This window comes from Chaetodon trifascialis, chromosome 19, assembly GCF_039877785.1.
Source record: "Chaetodon trifascialis isolate fChaTrf1 chromosome 19, fChaTrf1.hap1, whole genome shotgun sequence".
Taxonomy (NCBI): domain Eukaryota; kingdom Metazoa; phylum Chordata; class Actinopteri; order Chaetodontiformes; family Chaetodontidae; genus Chaetodon; species Chaetodon trifascialis.
In genome coordinates, this window is record NC_092074.1 from 19,375,690 (window position 1) to 19,398,210 (window position 22,521).

Consider the following 22,521-nt stretch of genomic DNA (forward strand, 5'->3'; position numbering starts at 1 on the left):
CTCAATCTCTGAACTCTCTGTACCCTACACTTTGCTTAACTATGAACTGCAAAATGTAAATTATAGGGCACGTTTTTGTTCGAGTGCTTATGTTAAAACAACAGGGTAAAACTAGACAATCGAATATCTTTGAATCAATGGCAGCAAACCTCAAAAATCTAAAGGGAGGGATTGACATGTGTGTTGAATTAATGGCCGCTTCCTTTCCCTCGCAGGGCAACGATAGCACTCTGCTATGGAAGTACAGTACAGCAGACAAGAATGAGACTGTCAAAAACAGCTTTATTGAAGTTCCATGCAAGCCAGTCGCATTTCATTACAACACACAGGTTTACAAAAATAGCACGTTTCCCTTTTTTTGTAAAAGTTTTTTTTTTTCTGAGATATACAAGGTTATTTATGCGTGTATCGTAAGACTAAATCGCTCTGCTATCACCTTTGTTAAAAGTAGAAATTGTGGCAAATGTAACAATCCTTTTGCAGAAAAACTAGCTTTTTTTCATCGTATTATTCGACATGTTTACAAACATGATTGTTTATTTATGTGTTGAATGAGCTTTATGACCTTTCTAGCCTTCATATCTCCTAAAGGAATCGCTCAAGATTTTGTGAAATATGCTCATTTGCTTTCTTTGCCAAGAGTTAGATGATAAGATCGATATCACTCTCATGTCTGTGCATAAGGTACAGATCTGTAGCCTGAGGTATTTAGCATAACTTAGCATAAAAAGTGGAGGCAGTGGGAAAAAGCTAGCCTGGCTCCCTGCAAAGTTAAAAAATACACTTGTGGCACCTCTAAATTTGGCTATTTATCACGTTGCATCTTAATATTTAAATGTAGTTACATGGGAGTTATGTGCCAGCTCCAGAGTTTAGTCTGCACAGAAGTGTAGAATAAACTTTTGTTTGTCAGAAAAAGTTACAGCATGAAACTCCCCTGAACACCACACATCATCATATTTACATTTCTGATTGTGTGTAAATGAAACAATTAAAATATACATTAGTGTGTGAGCTTTTGAAAGAGACAAGCTAGCTGTTTCCCCATGCTTCGTCTTTATGCTAAGCTAGGCTAATCACATCCTGGCTCTAAGATCTCTCTCAAACTCTCAGAAACAAAGCAAATGAGTGTATTTCCCACAATGTTTTCACAATCACGTCATCAGGAGTCGGCAAGAGAGTCATTTATTACTTTCTTCATTCCTACTTTCGTTTGTCCAACAACAGCAACAACAGAAGCAAATGTTGCAGACAATGTCAAACCCAGGTGTGGAAGAGGCCATAAATTCTGCAGCTTCATCAAACATAACTCTGCCCAGTAGATGAAAGACAAGTCTTCAGAGTACCTGCTCTGAAATGACAAAAGTGAAGCAAACTGACTTTAATTTTCACACTGTAAGAACCAATAAAGTGCCATCCATCAGAAAAGGATGTGTCAATGTGTACATAAGGTAAGATCAAAAAAGATATTTGTTCTGTGCCCATATAGTAGTGCATGGGAATGTAATCCTTTGAGTAGTCTGGGTGGGAAAACACCACTACTTTTGTCCAAATCTGTGGTTAACAGTCTTCTTATTTATTATGCCCTATGAGGTCTTCGTAGCTCGACAACAACCTCAGACATATTTTGTGCTTCCAGTACATTCAACAAGACAAGACTTGAAAAACAATCACAGATTTATTGCTGTTAATCTCATCATCTAAGACACGTTTCTAATTCTGGTAAACTCTATGTCATTCAAATATTGATGGGGCTTGTTGGATTTGTATATTCTTTGGCTTTGTGTCAGGAAATGCTAATCAAAAGTACTTATGAGAAACATGTGTTGTATGATTCAACATACCACCATATAAAACTCAAATCATTTTTAGCTTTGGGCACTCATCTCTTCTCCACAACAGTTCAGTCTGAGGCAGCGATTCTCTTTTCTGGTTTTAGGATCTTCTTCTTCTTCTTCGTTCATTTCACATTGCCATGTCATCACATCAGGGGGATGCCTCCTTTAAAGCGGCATCTATAATTTGATTGGTTGCATTTGTTCTCTTGAATAATCCCATAGAAATGGATTATTCTCCATCCGCCTCCAGTCACGATGGATGCTGTTCTTTCACTTCGTATCTGTCAATAATTCTTAAGCTTCTTTGTACTGGACAAATCACCTCTGGGTCCAGGTCTTCATCCATCTTTCTACTGTCTCTTGGAGCCAGTAGCAGGCGTCACGGTCCGCTGTTGGGTGTTGATCCGGTCATGGGGGTATGGCAAGCCTGGAGGTCCAGGAGTTCCTGGTGGTCCAGGCGGCCCTCCTGGTCCTGGTTTTCCCCTTTGTCCTTGTGGCCCAATGATGCCCGGAAGTCCTGTCTGACCCTGGATCCCTTGAGGCCCTGTGGGACCTGGGAGGCCATCTTTACCAGAGAGGCCCATGTCACCTTTCTGGCCCTTCTCACCACGCTGTCCTGGAAGACCAGGAGACCCTTTAGCTCCTTTGATTCCTGCCTGTCCTCTGTTACCACTGGGGCCTACTTCACCTGATGGTCCTTTAGGACCAAGAGAACCCTTCTCCCCCACTGATCCTCGGATTCCTACAGGGCCTCGTTCACCTTTGCTCCCGGTGAGTCCCATGGGTCCTTTTGAGCCAGTCTCACCACGGTTGCCTTTGGGCCCTGGTGGTCCTGGAATACCTGTTGAGAGGGGATAGTGAGGGGAAGTTAAACAACAAATTGTACATGTATTGCACTACTTTTGTATATATGCCAATGTCTGCCACACCTTTTATTATAGTGAAATTCTTTATGAGCTGGGTGTGGTGAACATCCACAAGCTTCATCTCCTCCATCACCATGGACAGGTTCCGGACGTCCATATCCAGTCGCACATTCAGCAACATGTTTTGTTGTCTCAGTGTGTCGGCCAAGTGGAGGAGTAACAAGACCGTGTTGTTCAGGTTCTGTGCAAAAGACACAAGAAGGATATGAGGGAAGAAGACGAGATGCAAAAGAGGGAAATCTGTAAGAACAAAAATGAAACTTTCCGTATGCATCCGTATTTGTCACAGAATTCCTCTGTGATTACTACCTGTAGGTCGTCAGTGTGTCTACCCATGCGACTCTGGCAGGACGAGCTCTCGATGTTGATGTACTTGTACATGCTCTGGACGTGGCTGACGGTGGCATTGATGCTGGAGGAGATCGTGTCAATCTCCATCGAGATGGAGTTCAGGCGTCCATCCAGTGCCGAGAAACGCTCACCTGTCCGGTTCTCGTAGTACCTAAAGACAGTAAGGATGGTTACAGGGTGACTTTTTACATTTCCGGAGTCATGATGCTCTTTCTTTTTGTGTTTGCATGTTGCATGTTATCTCTTCATCATGTTGTAGGGACATCTGTCACATGTGGGGTGGTCACCTCCCATCTGGAATAAAACATGTAGTCCCAACGAGTTCAATCACTTTTAAGAGTTGTCTTTTGGGTTAAGGTTAGACTGTAACTGGTTAATGTTGGGGTAAAGGTAGATATGAAGCAGGGACGGCTACAGTTTACCTGCAGGGAACTGATGTGACTCAATACAATGTCCTCCCATGTGTAGCAGTACATGTGTTACACGTGTTACCTGGAATGGTAGTGAAGATCATGCATGTTCTCCTCATGTTCATCCATGAAAGACGTCACATTGTCAAGCTGCATCTGCAGGTTCATCACCTGGAGAAAACAGAGACATACATGTTGTAGTTCTTTACTTGTGAGGACCCTCATTGACATACCTGTACTGTGAAAGGCCGACTAAAAGCATTTCCACAGCCTTAATTATATCAGTACATATATCAGAGAGTCACACTCAACACCTTGCTGTTCTGAGCTTCTATTTTTAAGAGAAATAACTATTTCAACAACCTATGATTTTCAGTTTTTCCACTTTTCCAATTTTCTTGATAGATGGTATGCTGTATTTTTCCACATTAAAAGTCTACCAATCACAGGCAGGCTGGACAAGTGTTAAGGGGAGAAACCTGCTGGGAGCACTAATTGCACTGACAGTAGCTTAATATTGATCCAGGAAAAACAGGGCAAAGGGCCTCTGCCTGATCTATGCCTTTTCCAAATAAAGGCCTGGGTCTTTCTGCCATTGAGGTTTTTATACAGTAAAGGCCTCTATTTGAGAATTTACAGTAATGCATTTCACCTGCTGGGTGAGGTCGTAGTACACCTCAGTGGACATGGCGATTCTCTGGTGATCCGCTATGATGTTGTTTTGGAGGAAGCGCATGTTTTGCGTGGTGCTGCTCATGTTGGATTTGATGGCGCTCAGAACTCGACTGTAGTTCTGCCAGTCGCTGGTCAATTTCTGGAGGACCAAAGTTTCCTCATCTGCTTTTCTCTGCAGGGCATCTATCCACATGGTACTGTACAGCAGAGGAAAACACAGAAGTGGAAACATCAGGCTGGGGTCACATGATTTTATTTTTTTCAAAGTGTGTCTGCTTTATTTTTCTTTTTACAAACTATTAGGAGGAAGGCAACGTCATCTACTATGGTTACAAAACATACAGTATCATGACCCCACCGAAATTTATGGTAGTGTTACAAAACAGCTCAAAAAAAGATGGATGTAGACTCCATCGGTCACATTCTGCGGTAGTTTAAATCAGCGTTATGTGTGCTGGGACTGAGCCACAGCTGTGTCTTTTTCAAATGGGAACTCCCAGATGTTATTCTTACTGTACTTTGCCTTCATGAATAAGGATTTGCTTATGAGGATTGACCAAAAAAAATGCAGTTGCGGCCATGACTCTGGCTTCTAGCCTGCTGTCAGTCACTGATGAAGCTCACATTTTCCCAGTTGACTAAAAGGTCATCAACACATTATCCTGTGTGTAGCTAACAAGACGTGATTATAATCTGGCTAAAATTGATAAAAATGTAAAAATAGTGTAGTCCAGATTTATGTAAGTGATTGTGTACAAACAACATACACACAAAAAAATCCAAAATTAAATCAACATGTTGCTCTTTGTCTTAGATTTATTTGAAAGAGTCTTTTGTCAGCTAACCTTTTGATGACTTAAGTGTTGTCGGCTAAAAATTGGCAATAATACCTTCCGCTCACAATAAAGCAGAAAAATGTGTGTGTCGATGTGTGTGTTTGAATATAAAACACAGTTCAGAGTCAGTCCCCTGCATCTTGTCAATCACCTGAGTGCCACCGTCGTGTTGACTTGCTGTGCCGTAGCTTTGATGCCGTACTGATCCTCCGTCAGAGTCTTCATTTTCTCTTCAGTTTCCTCGATCACGTCCTTCCAGCCCTCCACCCGATCCAGGTACCGTTCCAGCGACTGGTTGAGAAGTTTGATGGACATAAGGTGGTTTTGCATGTCGCGAGTCAGCCGGTTGCTGGTGGCTTTTAGGGTGGTCTGGGTCTGGGAGACCTGGTCCAGGACCTGGAGGGGGACAGAAATCACAGAAGCAGAGTTAGGGATCAGAAATGAAAGAGTCATGTGAGTCAAATGCGAGGATTTGCTGCATTTCTTTGCTTTCTTTCTTTATAAATTAAAAATGTTTGGGTTTTGTTAGATGAAAACGAGCAAATTGAAGACGTCACAGGACCTGCTCCTGTCCCAGTATCATTCTCTGGATGTCTTCAAACTCCCTCTTCAGCCTGCTGATCTCCTCGCTGTACAGAGTCACATCCAGACAGCCCGAGCAGTTAGAGGTGGAGCCCAGATCTGAGGGACGAAGAGAAGGAAGCGAGACAACAGACAGAGACAGTGAGGCAGGATGGACAGGAGATGTCTGCATGTGATATATATCAAAGCTTCTGGTAGCCATCTGTGTGTTTTATGAGAGAGAAAACAACTTTTGACCTCCCTGGATAACACGCTCAATCATCCACGCTTCAGACTTCATGAATGACCTTAAACCACCTTATACAAATGCAGGGTGTACATAGCTGACAAAACAATCAAACCACAAGCTCCATTTAGTAGCTGTGAGGGGCTTTGATCACAGCATCTCCCTTAGCTGAGGGGAATAACAGTAGATGTAGATGTAGTTGTTACAGCTCCTAAAAGCAACTAAATGGACCCTGAAGTGAGAGGGTCAGAAATGAACCTTCAATCCCTGACAGTGTTCAGAAAAACACAAACTTAAACATCTACATTGAGATAATTCTGCCAAGAATAAACTTTAAAACCATTTTACTTTACTTTTGTTGCTGTAAATGAGTCAATTTAGGACGTTTCTGTACAACAACAGACCAAAGCAGTTTTTACAAATGTACAAAATCCTCAAAATCAGGAGAAAAGTAAATCATATTTATCTACTTATTTATCAATAAACCTTTAAGAACTCCATGTTTTCCATTGCTATTGTTTTCCCATAATTTAGGCCCATGTGGCCACCCTGCGTCAACATAACAAAAAGAGCGTTTGTTTGTCATTCCAGCTACTTTACCCTCTATTCCCTGCTGCACCCTGGAGATCTTCTTGTGGTAGACGGACTCCTTCTCAGACAGGCTGTCGACCTTCCTGAACACTGGAGACAAAGCCAAGTTGGGTAAGTTAAGGGAAAATGGTTTTGTTTTTGAGAAAATGACCGTGAGTCAATGGGGAATTAAACCATTAGCTTTAAACATGCCTAACAGATGCTAACAGAAAAATATAATTCAAACACCACAGGTGGACATTTAGTACAACAGTCAGCGGGGGAGGAAATAACCATGATGGATGGGTCTGAAAGCTGGAGTAGATACAGAGATGATTAACATCAGCAGTAGTTTGGTGTGAACAGGACATAGGAAGTATTTAAAGGAGTAAAAACAGGACGTTGTAATTTAAGCCCTGACAACAAAACAGGTAAAGTTTTCATTAGTTAACAAATTGAAACAAAACACTGCTGAATGATGGTTTGGCCAGCTGGTCCTGCTCTCCCTACATATTTCCCAAGAGAGCAACAATAATTTAGTGAGTGTGACTTTTCATGTGTACGTTTGTGAGAGTGTAACTTTGTATAATGCGTGTTTGCAGACTTTTGCAGCATCCTGAACCCCTGACTCAGGGGATTAATGCAGGTCTGTTCCATAGTGTGTTTGCACATATAAATGCTTCCACATGCGTTCTGCACACATCACCTGCTCTGCTGTAAAAGCTGCTGCGACCGTGATGCTGAACATGACTCCTGGCTTTTGCTAAATTCAGTGCAACGACGCATCAGCAATACAACTTTCGGTAATTGAATTAAAGTCTGTTTGTGCATCAACCACAACAGATTCTACACATGCATTCCCAGTGACGTGTTTTTTCTGTCATTCCACATTTGTTACTTGACTGATTTGCTCAAGAATTTATTTTCTACAAAGCAGATGTTCAGCAGGGAACGGAAAATCAAAGGTTACTGGTGTCTGTTTTTCCTTGTGCACATGCACAGTTTGGAGTTGGAGCCAAGTGCAATATCTCCTCTGTTTATGCTCGAGTTTTTAGGGCTTTAGTGTTGTACAGCTGTGCTGGAAGTTGAAACAAACATAGACTAAGTCCCTTTTTGTTTCTCGTGTCTGTGCACACAGCATTAAAAAAGAGCAGTGGCTCTGTGTTTGTGGCGAGCATGTTTACATGTGTGTTGGCACATATTTAGGCACACTGAATGTTTATACATGCTGATTTGTCTTTGGATGCTCAATTGTCTTGGCTCATGCAATTTAAAACCTTAGTGATAATTATGCTTCTCTCAGAATATTATTCCTGCCCACAAGATGCTGAAATGCAGGATAACATCCCAACTTTGTGCAGATTAGACAAAGCATGTACAACATAACAGCTGGTATCACTGCAGGTTCATCGTGCTGCTGTGAGCTCAAGGTAATAACTGAAGGCAAACAAAAGCTGAGTGTATCTTTAAGACCAGTTTATTCATATGTTAACTGTCTGTTATTCTGGGGTAAAATCAATAAAAAGAACTGAGAAAGAAAGTCGAGTGTATCATAACTTTGAACAATTCAGACTCTCTCTGGGTTTTGGTGGCTGGACAGTTAGAGAACAATGATGAGAGACTTTAATCAGAAAATCAACAGAAGTGAGGGGTACAAAAATAGGATTTTGAGAAAAAGAAATTATATTTTTGGCTGCAGTAACAAGAAACTGGACTGACACAAATTTAGACTAGTTAGCTGTCCAGTTACTTACTGGAGGTACACTGGACCAGACAGTTAAAAGAAGACTTTAGATATTAGCACAGTAATTAATCTAGTAAACTGCAATAAGTAGAGTTAACAATAATGAATGTAAAAGAGTGAAGTAGGCCTGTATTCATTACAGTTAGCCCAGCAGTTACTTCACAAATGCAGACTCTTGTTTTAGCCCGTTAGCCTCACACGGCTAGCTTAGTGTAAACTGACTGCAGATGAACCAATTCAAAATCTCAAATTACAAACATCAGTATCCAACAAGGACGGATCCTCACTGATCTGACAAAATGATTAACCTAAGATTGACTAGGTGGACACGGGTCGAGTATCCCATTTGGTTACCCAGAATGTAGCATTCATTTTCCGATTGAGATATAGGATGTACGATAATGTTTAGGTTTTAGGAGCCTTCTTTCGTAATGGGAATATGCATTTGGATATAGTTTGGGGTTTTTACCACAGTTTGCAATACTGGGCCTCTTGCCTGCTCCCTGTCAGCTCTGTGCATTGAAATGGCTGCATGTAAATGGGAAAATTAGTGGAATATTTATTTTCATTAACCATGTAAACATTACTGGGAATATTGTTCTTGGATTGACAAAACGTCAGTGTGAGTCAAACTGCTGGTGGTTGCTATAAAAACAGAATATTCAATTGACATGAACTGCTGATGGCAGAACACAAACATGAACATGCACAGTATGTCTACACGTCAGTAAATTAAACACAGCAGACCATAAACAAAACTGAACTTTATTATATTCAGTACATGTGCATCTGAATACCTGAGTGGTATTTCACTCCAGTCCTACTAATCCTCCCTCTCTCCAATGCCCAGAGGGGAAAAGATGAAGATTTATGGCTTTCAAACCCAATAAAATGTGATGTTAACGTGAAAAGCATCTGTTGGTGCTGAGCAGCTGTCAGGTAGAACATGGCACACAGGACTGCATTCATTTGATGTATGGGAGTTAAATGGACTGTGGTTTATGAGGACACACACACACACAGAGAGAAAAGGAGAGTCTGATCTTTTCCCATGACAGTCCAGCTTCTCACTCTCAGTGCGTAATGTCAGCATTAATCAGTGGAATAACCTCATAAATCACAAAGCTTTTGACTGTTGTTGACTGCATCCAACCTTAGAGACTGGTGGATGGTCTGATGTTGGTGATTTATGGTGCTAACTTGGGACTTTTACTTTGCAACATGATTACAAAATAATAAATTCAAAGTGAGCTCACCGAGTGATGCCAGCACTGCCACAGTGATGACAAGGAATGCAACAAATCCATAGAGGACTTTGACGGCCAGCTGGAGAGAGTGGCTCTGCTGGCACCTCATGCAGCCTCCTCTGCTGCGACCTGAAGGGCATTGAACGCTGTCAGTGAACGACTAAATCTAAACGCAAATGTCCACAAGCTGACAGCGTGTGTGATTTGACTAGATGGTTCATGTCATGACCAGAACTTCAAGAGACTCAGGTGTGAGAAATTCAATTAACCCGAGGTGATAAGCAGAAGAGAGGGTGAGCCAAGCAACGATCAAAACTCAAAGAGGCAGAGTTCAAAGCAGCAACAGGGAGAACAAAGGCTGGAACTGCAGTCTGCAGGAAGACAAAGACAATCTGGCAAAAGAGGTTGTGGATCACCAGGGCTTTAAGCACTGAGAGGGGTGATTGGATAATTGAGAGCAGGTGATGAGTGAAACTGCCGGGAAACTGAACAATGACAGGAAGTTAAAATACTGGAATGGAAAAGGAAAGTTACTACAAAATAAGACAGGAGAGTCCATGCACATCATCACAGTTCAACTCTGTAAGGATTCACAGGTCATATCAGTCTTAGCTGCTCGGAGACGAGTATAAACACTGATGGGAGAAGTACTCAGAACTTTTACTTAAGTAGCAGTATTATATAATATACTGGAATGTACACATGGACAACGTATACACAGTGTGCAACTGGTGCAGATGACATCATTTGTCATTGTTTGACGTGTGTGTGCATGTGTGTGTGGCCCTTACCCCTAAATGAAGGCATTTCCTCCTCTCCAGTGAAATCCTCCTCTGAAAAACAAGAAAAAATGCAAACAGGAACATTTGAAAACACGATGTTCTGCTAGTGAGCAAACACCAGAGCGACCATGTGATATACAAACCTCAACATCTGTACTGTTTGCTGTCCTTTCTATCAGTTAAAGCCATGAAAATGCAAGTTAAGTCGAAAATTTGTATAAGAGGGAAATTATTATTGGTGGACTAAACCAACTCTGAATCTTGGTCGTGATTGTATTAAAGGAAAAGTGCGACATTCTGGGAAACACACTTGATACCTCTTTTACATCTGGAGCTAGAGAAAGGAGGTGATTAGCTTAGCTTAGCATAAAGACTGGAGGACACAGCCTGCCGGAGTTCAGTAGATAAATTGTCTCCATCTAAAACTGCAAACAAGATTCTGCATGTTCAGCTTTAGATGTGCTGGTGGATGGACTGTTTAATAATCCAGTCCTGATGCTAAGCTATGCTAATCTTCTCGTGCCTCTAGCTTCCTCCTTAAGGCACAGACATGGGAGTGGTGTTTCTCACCTAACTGTAAAAAAACAGCAAGTAAATGTCCCAAAATGTCAAACTATCCTTTTAAAATATAATGGAAGACCCTTCAAAGCTCATTTGCTTTTCTCTGACACCAATCGGATGAAGTAGGAGCAGCAGAAAGACAGGACTGCTGACATTCAAAAGTATAGCTTCTCATCACGCTCTCATCACTCCCAGATTCACCCGCAGGCGTTGAATTCAGTCAGCAGGACCGTATTCCTCACATGGCTGACGGTTGCGCATAATGAACTGGTTGACTTTCGTGTCCCACAGCTCAGGACAATAGAAAACCTCCATCATTACCTTTGAAAAGCTGGTTCTCGTATCCACCATAGTTGTCTGCCAGAAAAAGAAAGAAAGAGAGACACGAAACACACATTAAAAAAACAAAACAAAGCTGACTGGAACCAATTCTGCTGGAGCCACCAACAAGTTTTATTACTCCTCTCATAAATCACACAAACCAGCTGCCTCACAATCCCCCACCGCCTCCTCAAGTCTCTGTGAGTGTGCTCTGTATGACGCTGCTATCTCTGGGCAATAAGGAGGAAGGTCTTTGTTATGCTCAAATGTTTTCTCTGAGCTGTTCCTCACGCAGGAGAAAACAGCCCATGGTGGTGCAAAGCATGAGAACAACTGCTGATTTTGTGTGCTGATTCTGGTGGGAGTATTGTGCACGTATGGAGGTTGTCAACACACACTCTGTAAGACGCCCAGGATATAACCAGAGTGCCTAATAAACTGCATAAGTTTATTTTAAAGTCCCAGAACACATTGAACGTCATGTTTTCATAGCTGTATGAAATACCAATGGACTTTATACAACACGTCATTAACTGTGCACCACCCAGACTGGCACCCACTCCCACACTTTAGGTGCTGCGGGTGTAGCACGAGCCAAAACGCTGAGTGGAGCTGCAGGGGAGGCTGTTTCTGAAGGGAAGGAGCTGGGACACATATGCATACACGCTCATACACAGGGAAAAAGTGGGATTGGCAGGTTGTTGACCAGCTGAAGAGAGACAGTTGGACGCTCTGTCATGGTGACGTGTTGATACTGCCGAGCAAAGGCTGATTTGACACACTGCAGAAACATTGCTGCTTTGACTTGCACCTGAAAATGTGCACAGCGAAATGAGAAAAAATGGAAAATGTGTTGACTGAGTCTCAACAGACGTGATGTAATTTAATCTTAAAAGGAGTATTCCAGCAAAAATGTAATCTTGAGTATCAAATAGGGACCACTTGTCAGTTTAAAGGTGGTTCTGACAGGTTTCTCCTTGTTATATCTAAATGGGGCATGGCGTCGGTTCGTGCACAGGACTGAGGTCATACTTGTAACGGCTTATTGGCATCAGCTGCTCATTCATCAGCTGCCTGGCGGCCAGCTGACTAACGTTCACTCCTATTCATACAGGTGTACACAGCTGCTTTTACCATTTCCAACCTTCTGTGCTAATGTGAGACACTTGTTCCAACAGGTGCTCCAAAACCAAACCTTAACCCCATGAATCTGATTTTCAGTTCATTTTTCAACAGTAATTTCAGGTTAATGTATGGATTTCATCCAGTGATCAGCCGTTAGATCAGTAAATTATGTGTTGTTCAATAGGGAGAGGACAAACGACAAAATTTGTTGTTAAATCTGGGGACTTATTGGCTAAACCTTTGGTGCTGTTGACTGGCAGAAATGTAACATGGGTGCATTAAGGAGGGATTGGTTTTTTCTTATGCTTTGAGTGCTCCCTCAAAAGCAGAGCCTGTCTGTATGACCATTCGCTCTAAATGGTGAATTCCTTGATGCACCTCTGACTGTAAACTACATGTTTGCATCTGTCACAGGTGAACCTCACACAGAAAACAGCTGACCAATGCTAGCAATAAATGAAAGTGGTTAATTTAGCCAATTTTTGGTCAAAAATGGGGCTAAATATGGGTGCACGGCAAGCCTATGATGGTCTGAGACAAAACCAATGGCAGTGAGTGTTTGGTGGGTCAAGTAAATGCTAAAGAGCTCATGCATAAAGTGTGACTTTTGTTTTCTGTCACTCCCACTCTGCAGCCTTAACCGAGTTTTTACCTGAGTGAAATATTGATATAACTGTAAATGTGGATTTGCTGGTTTACAGTTTATTTTGGGCTGTAAAAAGATCTTTCTGCTTTATCCCATTTCTCAAGCCAATAGAAAATGATGCAAATTTTCTGAAACTGTGTCTGCTGTGGATCAATCTCTGCGGTTAACCACATCATCAGCTCGACATGAAGAGAAATCTGACCTCTCATTGGGAGAGAACAAGAGAAAAATGGCTGTGAAGAGAATTAAACCAGGAGCAGCTGCACACAACGTCTGAGGAAGATCTGAGGCTTAAAAACACCATTTGTCAGAAATAGAGCATGTTTTCCTTCACTGATAGAAACTTAATCATCCCCCATGTATTCAGAGTTTCTACACCAAGCTGTCTGAGTGCAAACATTTGACCTAAAACTGCATATTTGTAATGAATTGAAAGGGAAGAGTTTACCTTCAGTGCTAACAGTGTCCACGTAGCATTATGGGATAGGAGGTGACACAAACAGGGAGCATTTTAAAGTCAAGTTTTCCATAAATTAACTTTTTTAAATTTGGCGTGAACCAAATTGCACTTCTGCAAACGCCAAGACAAGGTGAATGTTTATGTCAGTCGGTGGTGGAACACGTCAGGTCTGGGTGGACGACATAATGATGGAGGGAGGAGGGAGGGAAACAGAGGGAGAGGTGAAGGCAGCCGCCTCCTGAGAGCGAAAAGACAAGAGCAAGGAATGGACATTACAGATAGGACGTGAGAAAGATACTGAACTGCACGTCCACGCTGAATTATTTGAGTTGCCAGAACATCTCGTGATAGTTCACGAGGACAAAGGGACAGCTGACCTGCACAAACTCTTCCAGATGTTGGACTGACTGATGTCTTGCTTTGCTGATATATGAGGCCTATGAGACATGAAAAAAATAGGCAGCATCCATGTGAAGCCATTTGACCCTGATGCAAGAAGCACATCAATATGTGTCATTGTCATTATTGGTACCTTAAGACTCAACCTGATACAAACCAGATCACATAAAAAAGCATCAGCAATTAGAAGCAGATATTTCAAAGTTGTTTTTTTCTATTCTGTATCCTGGACACTAATTTGACTCTTTCGTGCCACTGTTTTTGCTTTTTGTAATACTTGCTGGCGACGACTTAATTTTAACACTCTGAACTTTAAATGTAAAGCTGCATCAATATTTTTGGGTTAACAATGGATCAAGCAGCTTTGTGTGGTGTCAAACAGGGAAATGCCACTCAACCATCTTTCTGCTCACTGTGACCCTCCCACAAACTTTGTTTCCGACACAGCTGGCAGCCGTTTCAGTGAGAAAGTTCTGATAAACCCGCTGCTGCCCAATAACAACCAGCATGCTGCCAGTTAGTGACTAGTAATGTAGCAATTAGTGGTTGAAGCAAGATATCGGCTGAAGAGTGAAGACTGGACTTTCATTGGCATGTGGTCAGAAACATAACCAAATGAATGCTAATGTCGCTCCTGGATGCATAAATAGGCAACTGTTGGCCACTTTAAATGGTGAAAATATGCAAATGTTGGGTTTTCAGCTTGTTCTGATGAGTGGCCAAAAAGTGTAAATGCTTTAAAATGTGCAGCACAAGAAATAATTATTTCAAATGATTATCCATTATTTCAAAGGCGTCAGTGAACATGTGCCCTCACAGCTTCAGTTTGAAGGTCGTAGTGAAAGTAGTGGGAGCACGGTAACGGCACATATCATTATTATTCTGGGTTGCGGCTGACTTTTCATGACCCTCGCTGGTCTAAATCCTGTTTGACTTTCCCACCCTGATTAAAATACATTTCTGCGGGAAAGCTGAATTCTTGTCATTGTTTTTTTACTTCTGTGGCATGAAAATGGTCAGATTCAAATGTTTGCATGTCAGCACATTATTTGCTATTGGAAGCTGAAATTCCACAGTGTCACAATCAGTATCCACCCTCGAGTATCTGCCGGCTCCTTGGGTACGTTTCTCCTCCTTCGGCTCCCTCCCCCTCCTTCTCTCTCTCCTCATGTTTTCCCTGCTCTCTGTGGAAAAAAACCTTCACGTCTGTCTCGTTAGTGAGGAAGTGGACCTGTCCAACACTCACAGAGCAGAACTGAGCTGATCTGACAGCAGCACAACACGGCCCTCCAGGTCACACCTCTACAGTCAGGCCATGGCAAAACACTGGGAAACTACTGTAACTGTACTTGGCTCAGTCTTAATCAGTGGACGCACTGTTTCTTTCTCTTTGATTTGATTATGCTTCAAAGTTCCAGATGAGTTTTACATCATCAACAATCTCAGTGGTTCGTAATCTGGTGCAGCAAAGCATTTACTCCCACACTGCGGACACAAACAAGAAGCATCTGCACAAACTCCTCATGGCGCGCTCTTTGCTTGGCTGTGACTGAGCGGGATCGGATAAGTCAAAAGCACCATCACAACAAGATCTCAGTCCAACTGGCTCAGATCTCTGTTCTTCTTTTTCTAAACAAGCTGCATTAAGGGACACAGAAGGAACTGGGCGAAGTTTGAAATAACTTCTGTGAAGGGAAAGAATTTGATTGGAATGGGAGCTTTGACTGATTTCATTTAAGCTTTAAAAACGACACTGACTGTCGCCTGAAAATCGTTCAGCACAGACTCATCCGTCCATCCCAACCTCCTCTCTACGTGGATGACGCTGTATGAAAACATCACCTGGTTTCTCCCTTTGCTGCCCTCTTAATTACTGCAGCCACTGTTTCACATGAACATAAACAGATGTCGTTTTGGGGCTAAAACAATTGATGCTATTATTCTTGTTGGGAGGACTGTCTCATGTTAGGGGTTATCAGCCAAATTGGTGGAGAACTATTGGAGCGTACTACTCACACAAAGTGTGTCTATTCTCTTTCGCCAATTCTTAATGTATTGCTATCATAGCAGTGAAAGCTGCAGTATATGTAAGAAGAAGGGCGCAGACAGTGGACAGTTCTGCAAAACTGTGGTTTACATATATTTGGTGGCAATGTTCTCAAATTCTTGCTTTCAGCAGAGCATAGAAACTACTAATCTCTACAAACAGATTCTGCATATGAATGCAGAATCTGTAGCCAAGATTTTGGTATTTGAGGCATTCTTCTTTCCACATTCGAGCGACCTTTGGTTGCATTTAGATAAACAGTCGGATATGTTTATTGAGATTAGTCATTCTCTTCCATTCTCACATCTCAATTTGCTAATCGAACTGTAAAAAATTAACGGCGCACAGAAGAGGAAGACCTGGCATGGATGTCTTAAATGAGTGGTAACATTATGACTGGGTGTCAAAGTCATAAAGTAAATACTTGGAAATTTGTTTAGGAAAGAATTCTGCAGCATAAAGACGTTTAAAACAACAGAACAGACCATAAAACAAACCGCTACAAGAGTGTCAGTAAAAGGCACTTCATCTGGAACAACATCACAAATAAATACATCAAGGTCAGCTTTGTGAATGACAAACTGTTATGCAACTGAGATTAAATGTGGATTAATTACAGTATACTGTTCTGTAAAGTAGACAAACAAAGACAGTTTTTGTTGTTTGTCCAGACTGTGAATCAGATGGAAAAGTTTGGAGGCACTTTGAATCTACACGCAGAGCCCAGCATCCGTGCACTTGTTCTGTGACAAGGAGTAAATACACTGTACGGATGTGTATTTGTAAGCAAGGCTTGAAAAATGTGCTGAAGAAAATCCAACGAAACTAAACATTTCCAAACGTTTTTCCAGAGGATGTTGCACTGAGCGGTGGATAGTTCAATGGAAGCACTACAAGGTCAGGAAAATCACCATGCTGCCAATTCTGCCAAGAAAAGGGTTTGTGACACATTGTATTAAAAGCTGTTTCGACACTCGGTCCCTCGGTTTTGCATTAATCCCGGAAAGCAGCTGACTGCTCTGCACTGGTCAGCAGAAAACAATACTAGTTAGCCACAGAAACACTACAATACCATTTCATGTTTGATGATGTTGTTAATGCTTTTGGCCACGTCAAACTGAAAACAATAACAGTGAAATAAAAACTAACCTGACCATATATGTGTGGACAATATTAAATAACAGCCATGTGTGATTTCTGAACACCTCGTTCCAAAACCATGAGCATTAGTCTGCCGCTCTGACAGCCACCACTCTTCTGGTTCCAGGCTTTGAGATTTTGCTCTCATTTAGACACAAGAGTGTTCGTGAGGTCCAGCACTGATGTTGGCCAATAAGTCCTCGCTTGCAGTCGGCGTTCCCGTTCATCTCAGCGATGCTGGTTGGTTGTTTGGTTGAGGTCAGGGCTCTGTGGAGGCCAGTCCAGTTCTTCTCTAAAAAACATTTCTTGGACCTCACTTTGTTCACGGGGGCCTGTCACATTCAAACAAGAAAGCGCCGTCCCCACACTGCTCCCACAAAGCTGGAAGCACACTGTTGAATTCCTTAGCAATAAGATTTCCCTTAGTTTGGACGAAGGAGCCAAGCCCAAAACATAAAAAACCCCAAAGTGCTTCAGAAATATGAAGCAAAACATAAAGAATATATATAATGAATACTAATATTTTCCTCATGTGAATATCTTACCTAACAGCTGTTATGTCTCATATAACATAAATAAATAATACAAAAACAAAGTAAAGAGAGTTCAGTGGATTCGAACTAGAACTCAAATATGAGCAAACCTCACAGAAAAAGTAAGAGAAACTATGAAATAACAAATATCAGCACACAGCATTCAGAAAGTAAGAGAAACGTTACAGAGCTTTTCTAAACCTCAACATAAACATGAGGACACATGTACGAGTGAATGTGGGCATCAGTTACAGAATCACCCACAGGGTTACGGGCAAGTGAATGCACGGCTACAAGATAAACTTAACAAAATACAAAAAAAAAATCAAATCAGGATGTTGCTCTCAGTCCACATGGAGCCACTCAGGCCTCCTCCCTCAATGCTCTTTCACCATCAGACCTTTGGTGTTTGTGAACGCAGCACCAAGCCTGTACTTGAGTCAGCTAACCGTCAGCACCACTTTATGCTTGTGGTTCCTCTGTGGTGGTTCCTCTCAGGGGGCACTGGACTTTCCAAACCCCTTCCCCACCCACTCCCTCCTTTCATTCCCCCTGTGGACTTTACTTTCGTCAGGAGATTGTGCAAAATGTAATGAGGGGCATGGCCTGTAAGCTCACTGCATTGCTCCATCACGCAAGTCCACATAAAGATGCATAGGTTCAACATGTCGATGCTCCTTTCTGTCATGAATTCATCGAAGTTATTTTGACCAGAGAAACCTGGAGAACCTTAGAAAATCCCAGCCTTAAATGAAACCAGGAGTCACGAGATGGGCCCTCCTCCAGAACAGAGTGGAGGTCTTGACCGCAACTCATAAAGCCAAATGAGTCCTTTTCCAAACCTCTGTTGACATCCAAGCCATTTAGGTGCCCTTTGACTGGAATGTGTGGTCTCCTTGCAAAACTATAAACGCCCGGAATGTGTTGCTGCAGACTGCAGTGCTGAAGTTAAAGACAAGCCATTACAAGAGAATGTTCTTTTATTGTGGTTCGGCAGTGAAACAGGAGATTTTCAGTGTCACGATCCTTTAAACGCATCGTGTTTTCTCAGGACTAAACCGTTTTGGACGGCCGGGCTGGGACGCGGAGACAAGCCTGGTGAGGTTTACAGGGCTTTCGGGCCAAAGGGCGTGTGCAATATTCTCTAATGCTTTATTTGAAGGCCTCTCTGTATTTTTTTTTTTTTTTTTTACTTGCCCTAAAATTTCACATAATCACCATCTTATAGAACCTTTCCAGAAAGACAGAATAAAGGTCAGAATAAGAAAAGGTCTCAATTAAGAATGTGGACACCTGTGAAGCGTGTTCGACTAATGGAGCTAACAGCTAACGGTTCTAATAGAGCTAATGGAGCCAAGAGCTGATGGAGCTAACAGAGTGAAGTTGGATGTGCATTTAAGGCCAGATTCCTCTGATATACCTTTGTCCCCTCCGGTTTACAAGTTTACAGTGAAGAAATGTATCAAAGTACTTCAGCTGAGTACAGTTTGGAGGCAAAAGTACTTTGAGTTTGGAGTAAACATTACAGACACTTTGTATCTGTGTTTACATTTTGCCAAGCTTGTGTCAGATAATGAAAGTAACCAGATACATTTACTCCATTTCTGTACTTAAGTACACCACTGAGGTACTTGTACTTTGATAACAAAAACTGTATGTGGCTGTTATTGATTACAAAGTGCTTAACATAAACTATGTCTCACACAACTAGAGATGATAATAACAAGTTAAACAGACACAGCATTTTGTTAATATTAATATGTCGAAACAGGAAAACTGTTAGAAGCAGAAAATTGTCTGAAAAATCATTGTGTGCTGTAGCATCAAGACTAATTCAGGCAAACCAAATGAAAAACACACAGAAGAACGGTATGTGGCCAGGAGTTTCCATGCCTTTGGCCTTATTTGTATAAAAGTAGCATGAAGAGTTTTGCCAATACGTTAAAAAACTAGTAAAAAAAAAAAAGAGAAAAAAAAAGGCACTAACCAAGCTTATAACAACCACTGCCTTCTTAATTAAGGATCCAGTTTCAGCACTATTTTATGTGTACGCTGCTGGAGTTGGTGTAAAAACACGATAAAAGTCCAGCAGAAACGATTGGAAAATTAATCCAAGAGAGCAAAAATAAATGAAAAAGTGCACACCGGATACAGAAAGAACGAGTCAATATGACAATCAGCTGTTATGTCTGCTCTGTTCCCCTTTCAATCCAAATTCAAAATGCTTTGACTATAAATTTATAGCGCTGTCACAGCGAAAATGGAGCTGAAAACAAGAACATCTCTCTTTCGGTACCTCCTCTTTGCTCACTCTTTCCTTCTCCTTTGCCAGCCATACACCTGTCTCCAGTGCTCCCCCTCTCGCCTCTCTCCTCACCTCCTCTGACTCCCCCCCTCCTCTCTGGCCCTGTTAGGAATGTATGAGGCAGCATGTTTTGTTCTGGTCGGGCAGGGCTGGACCCGCTCTCAGCAAGACTGGAAACCACATTAACAGACCTCCTGCACTGTTTGGCTGAGAGGAGTACTGTAAATGTTCTTGGAGTTAATTTGGTGTATCGTCTCGTGGTCCAGGGCTGCGTCTCTCCTCGAGGAGTCACCTCCTTGAGTTGGAGGTTGATCTGATGTTATTTCTTGCCTTGATTTCCCTTAGTTGATAATGCTTGGCAATCCTAACACACACTCTATGCTGTCAAACTTTGGAAAACAACAGCAGATAATATGACAACTTAGCATGAGCGATAGCCTCAGTGAGCATTTGCTAATTGTTGCCCACCAGTACTGTTGCTGATGTGTTCGTGTGCAGCACAAATGTCATTTATAATGACATGAGATGTGAAAAAATGCTAAAATACTATTCAAAATGAAATAGGAACTTGATTTCCAACAGAAGAAACTAAAAGCTGCTTCTCATCAGTTGTGAGCAGCCGTCAATTTTGCTGGCTGAAATGACAACTGTCGCTAGCAGACTTGATTGACTGTAGCTCGCAGGCTAATTAACCAAATGTTAGCACCTTGATTTAGTTGAAAACTTTGCCTTAAGCGATCTTAAATGTGAACTTGATGGCCAGATGATATCGTGCTAAAAGACTGAGGTTAAAGTAACATGTCTCAGGCAAAAAGGCAGCATCCTCGTGGGCTGATGCTTGATGCAGTTAGAAGTCATGTTAGCTAATGCTACATGAAGACGGAGCTCTGTCACAGTGTGTGGTCGCTTAGCGTACGTATGTTTTCATATCTAATGTAACAAAAGAAATGGATGTTGAGGATGATGGCTAATCAATTATGTTAGCAGTTGTAATGCTATCTCAGGTAACACTGGCTGTGTTTGGCTGGAGTGTAAGCTAACCGCTAGTTACAGCTGCTATGCTATGATTGGTGTTAATTTAGCTAATGGTGAATAAAAATAGCACCACCACAGAAACTGAAACCGAATCAAAACAAAATCCAGTTTTTTAAGTAATAATGAAACAGATGAAATAATATTGTTAGAGTTCAGTTCAGTATCAAATGCAGGAATAAATCCATCATATGCCAGTTACTGTTGGTAATGAACATGTCAGCACTTCTTAACATCTTTTCAAGCTGCTAAACCACATGTGGGATTTCTTCCTGCTCCCTCTCTGTTATCCTCTACTTCCCACTGTTTCCTTCCATCTCTGTCAGCCTTTCACTTCTCATGCAGGACGTCTGGGAGCCGTGCACGAGCCTCTGCCCCCTTCAAAGCTGGTGGCAGCTCTCCTTTCATGCCATATTGTGAAAAAGCTCAAATTCAAATGTTGTGTTTTCACTCGCCCTCTTTTAAAGGGGATATTAAGTCAAACTGTGGCAGATTGGCAGGGCCAAAGAACATTTTATGTTTTATGAAATGGGGCTGTGGTGTGCACGCACACACATATAGAGATTTAAAGCTGACTGATCAAAGTCTCACATCCAAAAACAACAAACCGGTACTTTCTCAGGATCCACACTGCCAAGTTTCACAGCAGATGAGAAGCATATGTGGTCGCTGGTGCCCTGTGCAGGTGCCTGCCTGACAGGGCAGATACTGTTGCTGTCTACATTTTTAAATAGTTTTCACACCGGCAAATGCATCCAGATATTGGTTAATTAAGGCTGCATGACAAGGAAGCAGGAAGATGTAATAGGAGATTTATAGGTGCTGAGAACATTTGCAGAAATAACCCAGAAGAAATCATGAAATGAAATGACTTTACCTTTCATGATTCCTCACTCAAGAATCCTTTATGAACAACTTGTTGCCTGTTTTGCTGATGCTCAATGGGATGGCGGTGATATAACAGTCCTCTTCACCTTTTTTCCCCACAAAAATCAAGTGTCCAGGAACAGCGACAGTAGTCAGCAATTTACCTTTGAGGTGCCAACAAACTCATTTGTGAAACGTTTTCCAGTTTTCCACAAAAAGACAAAAGTCCTGAAATGTGTTACTCCCACCGATTTGAAAACTGGTGAACAAACGCACGCTTCAAGGTTCGGCCATTCATTGAATGTTATTCCATTTGAGCAAAAAATGCTGATTTCTAGATTATTTCAACTATTCTTGCAAGTCTGTCAGTGCTGAAGGAAACTGGTCAACGCTCCCATTAGGTTTTGAACATGTGTGTCTGCCTGCAGCTTTCTGGCATCATCCCTCTCCCATCCAGAGCCTGAGGAAACTAAACCTCCTCAGACAGAAACCATGTGCAACTTCAGAGAGGGAGGGAGGAAATGGAGCGAGAGAGCGATGAAGAGAAAGGGGACAGAGAGAGGCAGAGAAAGAGAGAGAGAGAGATGGGAGGGGAACAAAGAAACTGGAAAATGAGGGAGGGACTGGAAAAGGGACAGGGTGAAAAAAAGAAGAGGGAGGGAGGGTCCATGTGTTTTGATGAAAGTCAGGTTGTGGCCGAGGCTAATTGCTAACAAATGTTTGAACATTGTGGAGAGAGCACCTTGAATATCTGTGGCCTTGGCCTCCGAGGCAGGAAAATAGTTTCTGTGAACACACACCTACACACTCTCTCACACACACATGTGTCAAAGCTATAATCTCTATCTGGCACCAGCCCGCCGTCTCCTCAGCTTGCTGCAGCTAACCTCGACTACCA

At 42.0% G+C, this 22,521-nt stretch overlaps 1 protein-coding gene across 2 annotated transcripts; it reads right to left on the reverse strand.

The window, feature by feature from the left end:
- Nucleotides 1-378: 378 nt before the first annotated feature.
- Nucleotides 379-22,147, reverse strand: scara3 (scavenger receptor class A, member 3). Of its 2 annotated transcripts, XM_070988032.1 has the most exons (12): nucleotides 21,634-22,147; nucleotides 11,070-11,105; nucleotides 10,197-10,238; nucleotides 9,415-9,534; nucleotides 6,445-6,525; nucleotides 5,599-5,717; nucleotides 5,188-5,432; nucleotides 4,178-4,397; nucleotides 3,608-3,696; nucleotides 3,074-3,266; nucleotides 2,768-2,945; nucleotides 379-2,679 (listed from the first exon to the last, which is right to left on the reverse strand). In XM_070988032.1, the coding sequence occupies exons 1-12, from the start codon at nucleotides 21,638-21,640 to the stop codon at nucleotides 2,189-2,191; spliced, it is 1,821 nt and encodes a 606-aa protein (XP_070844133.1). In that variant the 5' UTR covers nucleotides 21,641-22,147; the 3' UTR covers nucleotides 379-2,188. The 2 variants fall into 2 exon arrangements, with proteins under 2 accessions (XP_070844133.1, XP_070844134.1); XM_070988033.1 differs by lacking the exon at nucleotides 9,415-9,534 and having other exon boundaries at nucleotides 387-2,679; nucleotides 21,634-21,747.
- Nucleotides 22,148-22,521: the final 374 nt, after the last annotated feature.